The sequence below is a fragment of the Gavialis gangeticus genome, unplaced genomic scaffold, assembly GCF_001723915.1.
Source record: "Gavialis gangeticus isolate Ggan-Ray unplaced genomic scaffold, GavGan_comp1, whole genome shotgun sequence".
NCBI classification, from domain to species: Eukaryota; Metazoa; Chordata; order Crocodylia; family Gavialidae; genus Gavialis; species Gavialis gangeticus.
In genome coordinates, this window is record NW_017728973.1 from 546,277 (window position 1) to 552,218 (window position 5,942).

Genomic DNA, 5,942 nt, shown 5'->3' on the forward strand with positions numbered 1-5,942 from the left:
GGGTATCTGGCAATGTAAGCAAACATCCTGTATCACTGGAAAATAGAGACGGCCATTTCTAAAACAGGGGGTTTCCCTTCCCCCTGAAACATGTCTGCTACATCCAGAAACACAACTGTACATGTTTTGTCAGCGCAAAACTCTCGGAGAGAAAAATAGAGCATGTAAAGGTGTCCAGTTTCATATCGTCAGAGGACGGAGTAGCCAACAACAAGAATGTCCCCAAAGATGGCCACTCTAACTCCAGCTTTGCAAGGAGAGTGCCCTGCCTGGCCACCGGCACACCAAGCTGGAGCAGCGTCTAGCCCAGCCCCAGCCCCAGCCCCAGCAGGACCTGTGGGAATGGTCACCGCCCTTTAGCAAGACTCCACTGTGACGTGTGCCAACTGCCCTGCAGTCATCTGGCCCTGGCTGTGACCCTAGTCCGGGCTCTGGCCCTGCTGAGGAGGCTCAGGAAACTGCCATGGGAATGTGGGAATTTGCCTACCCAAGCATCAGTTCTGGTTATTTACAGCCCTCCTGCCCTCAGGAAACAGCTGGGAAGGTGGAAAGAGAGATGAAGTTGAGTTTTGGTCAGCTGAAGAGTGTACAAGGGGCCAATCCTGGAATATTGCAGCCATCTCTTTTTGGGGCTGGCCTTTGTGATTTAGCAAGGCAGGATAGATTTGCACCTACTAGATTAGCTAAACCAGGGATACAGAAGCTTGTGTAAGTACCAGCTTGCTTCATCAGATGCTATGACAAAGACAGTCCCTGCCTCTAGTGAAATTAGCTGTTGCTTATGGAAGCTCATGCATTTCTGCTGTAGTTAGTCAGAGAGGGGTAATGAATTTGTTCTGAATCAGTACAAAACCCTGCAAATTATATTGCAACCTGGAGCAGCACTGGTAGAGCTCTCTACCCTTCTGCTTGGTGAGCAAGGTGTTTTTCCAGCTGTGAGTGTTTTCTTCATAATTCCCACCCCTAGTGGCCTCTGCCTGGCTACCCTAAAACTGTGGTTCTCAACCTTTTTTTGTACCAGGACCCATTTGTAAACATTGATGGCCAATCTTGACCCACCGCCCCTCATTCCCAACCCACTGCCCCCCACCCCCAGCCCCCCAGTGTGTGGGGTAGGGGAGGCTATGTTTGGGGCATGGGGGTCCCAAGCAGCCCCTTGCAGGCTTGAACTCTGCCAGCCCGCAAGGGAAAAGCCATGGTTTCCCAAGTTTTTTTCCTTTAAAGGAGAATCTATTTTTAAAGTTTGTTCACAACCCTTTCATATATTCTTGTGGCCCACTTTTGAGTCGCAACCCACAGGTTGAGAAATGCTGCTCTAAAGCACTCTGGTAGGTGTTGCGACTATACTCCAGTGAGCAGTTATGCTTAATAAGGGCCACTGCAGCCTTTCAGGACAAGCAGTGTGATAATTTCACTTCCAGAATCATGAGCCCTGTGCTTCCAAGAGCTGCTTTAGATCATGAACCTAGCAGAAGCTCCAGCCACATCCTTTTACCAGGATAAAACTACTTTATGGTTTTATTTGCTGAATCTGTGCCTGTTTCCTGCATGCCTGGAACAGTCTCTTTTCCCATCTGTCTCCCTCTCTTTGTTCCTGCCTGGCAATCTGCTGGTCCAGATAGGTGTAATGGAGACCGTTTATCTCTGTTTTGATGGCCCTGCTTTATATGCAGCTTATGCCTTTAGGATACAGGGGGCCAAAATGTGTGAAAGAAGGTGTTACTTTGCCTGTTGGAATTCATCCCTTAATAGTCTTGTGTTTCTCAAGGCAACCTGCCAAAACACTGTGGTATGACCGCCCGCGGTATGTTTTTCTGGAGTTCTGCGTGGAAGACAGCATTGATGTCAAAGTTGACATCCAGGACTATCGGGTGATACTCAGGTGAGCTGCCCACTCTGCTGCAGGCCCTGCATCAAGTGCTCAGCAACCAGCCCAAACCCTGAGCCATGCAGGCCAGCATGAAGGATTGATCCCCTTGCAGACCATCACTATCATGGCCCACACCCCATTCTGAGGCACTGTGCTTGTGTTTTGGCAGCTGCAAAAATGTGGATAGCGTGGAGTTCTACAATGAAATCGACTTCTATGCCAGAGTGAATTCCAAGGTGAGATCCTGCTCCAGAATCAAGACCCCTACCCTGTATGTGCAGGTCCTTCAGGCCTTGTGCCTTCCAAGAGATGGGGCTTATGACAGCCCAAAGTGGGTCTGTTTGGGGTGGGCTGTAGTTTGCATTTACTGTTGCAGTTGTGGGTTGTAGTTTGCAAGGCTGTTGCATCCCAGCACTCAGGCAAAGAGGCAATCCCTGACACCCATCCTTCCCAAATTGTTCAGTGCTTGGGGCTTGACCTGCACACCTGGTGAAGGGTTCCCTTAGTGTTACTACACCGTTAATCTTACTCAGCCTTTCCCAGAATACACATCAATGTTTTGTTGTGGCCTGTGGTCACTGAGGACTCTTTGACCATGTAATGAATCAGAGGACTCCAAAACACTGAGCTACATGGAGGAAATGATTTGCACTGGCAGGGTTTTGCCAGGAAAGCCCCATGTCATTCTAGGTTTCTCCCCAGAGGCTAGAGCTGCCATGCTTTGGAAGGGAATTCCTTTCAAAGTTGTACCTTAATTCAAGCATGCACTACCAGGGAAGGATGAGCCTGCATGTTTCAGACTCTAGTACAAGCAAGTGTAGTCTGCATCTGTCAGCTGGGAGCATCGCATCTTGCCAGCCTATACAGAGGCTGGTGTAGTAGATGACATAGGATAAAATCATGCCATGGATTTTTGGAGCAGACTGGAAGCCAAACATGGCCTGTATGGCCCTAGAATGCTACTGCAGCTGTGCTGTCCCTAGAGATCTAAGGTGAGGTTCAAAAAGGACTCTTGCTCTGCCCCTGACTTGCTATGCAACCTTGGAAAAGGTACTCCCCTTTCCATGCCTGTTTCTGATTCATAAAATGAGAGCGCTTGGAAATAATGGGTTAATGGGACACTGTAGTGATGGTATAGTTGGTATTGTTGTTTGTTGGGAAGGCACAAGTAATAGCCCTGGTTGTATGCAAAGAAGAAGGTGGATTAGTGATGACCTCTGGGCTTTCCCTCGCATCCCAGCATACCCCAGAGTTCACACAGCCATTTCAGGCAAGACTCACAGATCTGTTCCCTGGCAGGACTCACAGAATAAGCGCTCTGGTCGATCCATCACCTGCTTCATGAGGAAGTGGAAGGAGAAGGTGGCATGGCCACGCCTCACCAAGGAGAACATCAAGGTGGGTTTGCTCCTTGGCAGATGCATGCCCAAACAGCTGGGTCACTTGTTTCCTCTGGGGTTATGTTCCCCCTGTTATAAGCTCCCCTGTCCCCTGAGTGCTATATTCAGCACAGTGAGCATTGCCAGGGTGGGTAGAAGAGTAACTTGAGCTATTCTGTGGCATGGCATACTAGGATTTCTGCCCCAGTTAGTGCTGGCAAGAGATGCCAGCTCTGGCTCCTAGAGACTGAGATTCTATGACTGGTGCAGTTATAACACCAAGAGCCCAAGCATCTCCCACTCTCTGTGCCTGCCTCAGCCCCAACTAAAGACAGTCTCTCACTCTTGAAAGAAGAGTTCAGAGTCCTGATTCTCTGGGAACAGCTCATCTGTTATATATGTCTACAGTGCTCATCACAATAGGGCTCTGATGCTTGATGACTCAGGCTTCTAGGCATTGCAGCAGTACAGATAACAAGATACAGTACAAGAATAATCATGGTCTTCATGCTGGCACTGCTGAACAGCCCTAGCTTATAGCAATGACTTTTGAGTGCTACTGGTCTGGGCCAAATCGCACAAGTGCCTTTGGCATGGAAAGACTCTATATCCTTCTCTTAAGCCCAGTCCTATGACTTTGGGACAGGAGGAAAGCCAGTGCCCTTGGAAGGCAAATGCACCCCCCTACCCATTCCTCTGAGCAAAGTAGTTTCCCACCAAGACAAAGCTCTCCATTTCACTCTTGCCATGTTCATTGCTATGCCACCCTCAAAGATGATACACTTTCTTCTGCTTGCTTGCAGCCAGCCTGGCTATTTGTGGACTTTGATAACTGGAGGGACTGGGAAGGAGATGAGGAGGTGGAGAAGGTCATGGTTGAGGAGTATGCAGAGGTGAGTCTCATATTACCAAGATTGTTTGGACCTGACCAGTAAGGTGCAGCCTCACAAGTGCCACCCAGGACCCAAGGCCTGACTCTGAGCCTTTATTGTCCCTGAAGCCACAGGGTCTGGCTGTGACCGCCCTCACACATGCTCTCAGCCCTGCTCTTCCTCCACCAGGACTTGGGTCCCTGAAGCAGATAAAATTCCCTGCCTGTCCCCACTTTCAGCATCCCCTCCCCTTTGGTGCTCAGTGGCAACCCCTACCCACCCCCCGCCCTTTCAGCAGGATTTTCCCCAGGGCACTAATTGTGGTAATTATCCCACTAGGTGCAGGAAGAGGGGACCCACCCACTGCTACCACTGTCAATGACCCAAGGGTTGAGGAAGCCCCAGGGCTGCTTCTGCCTTGCTCCAACTGGGGGGTGGGGGCTATGGGAAACATCTGTGTGGGGTGCTGGGCTTGGTTAGGGAAAGTGGGGGTCAATGGATTTCCCTATTCCTGCACCTGCTCCCTGCCCAGTAACCATAAAGCCAATTTATCTCTGCCAAGTACTGCACTACCTCGCCTTATAAACTTGCTGCTAGCTAGAGAGGGAAATAAAGAGAGATATCAATGGGGGTATTTGGGGATGGCTCAGTATCTCCACTAGCTGGTTCTAAGCAGAAAAGCACTTTGAAATGTTGTTGCAGACAGAACTGGAGAGATGAGGCATGGGGCCTTGTCCATAACAAGAAATAGCTTTTAATCAGTAGGTGGTGTTGGCTCTTGGGAAGAGGAGGAACCAGGCAACAAGAGCAGTAGGAGATGTACAGCTCTCTACCTACATCTTTATATAGCCCCATTATGACCTGAGCACTTCATAGATGTTGATGCATGGGGTCTCATCTCACTGGACATGTCTACATATGCTATTAACGTGCTGAAAGCTTACTGTGCAGTAAGCTTTCCCTGAGAGCACCTCTACGTATGTGCCAGCCAGGGGCGTGTCAGTACAAGGCTACTCCTGCCCTGCTATGCTCCCATACGGCTGCCAGGGGAAGCGCTAGGTTTCCCCAGCTGGCCAGGGATCAGGCCTAGGCTGGTGCAGGGCATGTTGGGGGAGCTACTTATGATTAAGTGCTTCCAGGCAGGGATCTACATGTGCAGGGTCTCAGAAGTAGATTTGCTGCTCCTGGCAGCAATCTGCTCTTAGCCCTGCAGCAGCCCCCTGCAGCAGCCAGGGGGACCTCTAGGTTCCCCCTAGGTTGTAGCCCAAGGGTTGGCAGGGAGCATGGGGACAAGAGACAGCTGTCTCCTGGCAGGGGTTGGGACATTGCTCCCTGCCCCCAGGGGTCTGCCTGCTGCTTGCAGCAGGGACAATGTCCCCCTGCCCCAGCAGCATGAAGCTCCTGGCCCCAGCTCCCTGTTCAAGGGCAGGGGACTTTGGAAAGAGCTGTATGGGAGGGGAAGGTCCCAGCCCCCTGCCCTGATCTGCCAGTGGGGCAGCTAGCAGCCCCAGGCTGGGCAGGGATTCCCCATCCAGCCAGGGGCTCCCTGCTAGATGCTCCACCCAATCAGGACATGAGGTTGGGACCTGTCCCTGATTTGGACAGTTCCCAGCCCCGCTCCATGATTATGGATTAGGGGGGCGGGGGCTGTAGAGCCTGTTAGCTGCCCAGCTCTGATCCTGGATGGGGAACAGGCTTCCCAGCCCCAGCCAGCAGGGACCTCCCAGTGTTATCTGATCAGGAGCAGGGGCTGGGAGATCTTTATCAGTCAGGCACCAGCAGAGATCATAGAATCATAGAAGTCGGGTCAGAAGGGACCTT

General features: G+C 51.1%; 1 protein-coding gene across 1 annotated transcript in view; it reads left to right on the plus strand.

Moving 5' to 3' along the window:
- Positions 1-1,637: 1,637 nt before the first annotated feature.
- LOC109289090 (alanyl-tRNA editing protein Aarsd1-like) overlaps positions 1,638-5,942 on the plus strand; it is a 39,900-nt gene continuing 35,595 nt past the window's right edge. The window contains exons 1-4 of the mRNA XM_019504994.1: positions 1,638-1,882; positions 2,040-2,106; positions 3,170-3,268; positions 4,053-4,142. Coding sequence (XP_019360539.1) covers positions 1,653-1,882; positions 2,040-2,106; positions 3,170-3,268; positions 4,053-4,142 — 486 coding nt within the window. The 5' untranslated portion in view covers positions 1,638-1,652. The remainder of the gene's footprint in view (positions 1,883-2,039; positions 2,107-3,169; positions 3,269-4,052; positions 4,143-5,942) is intronic.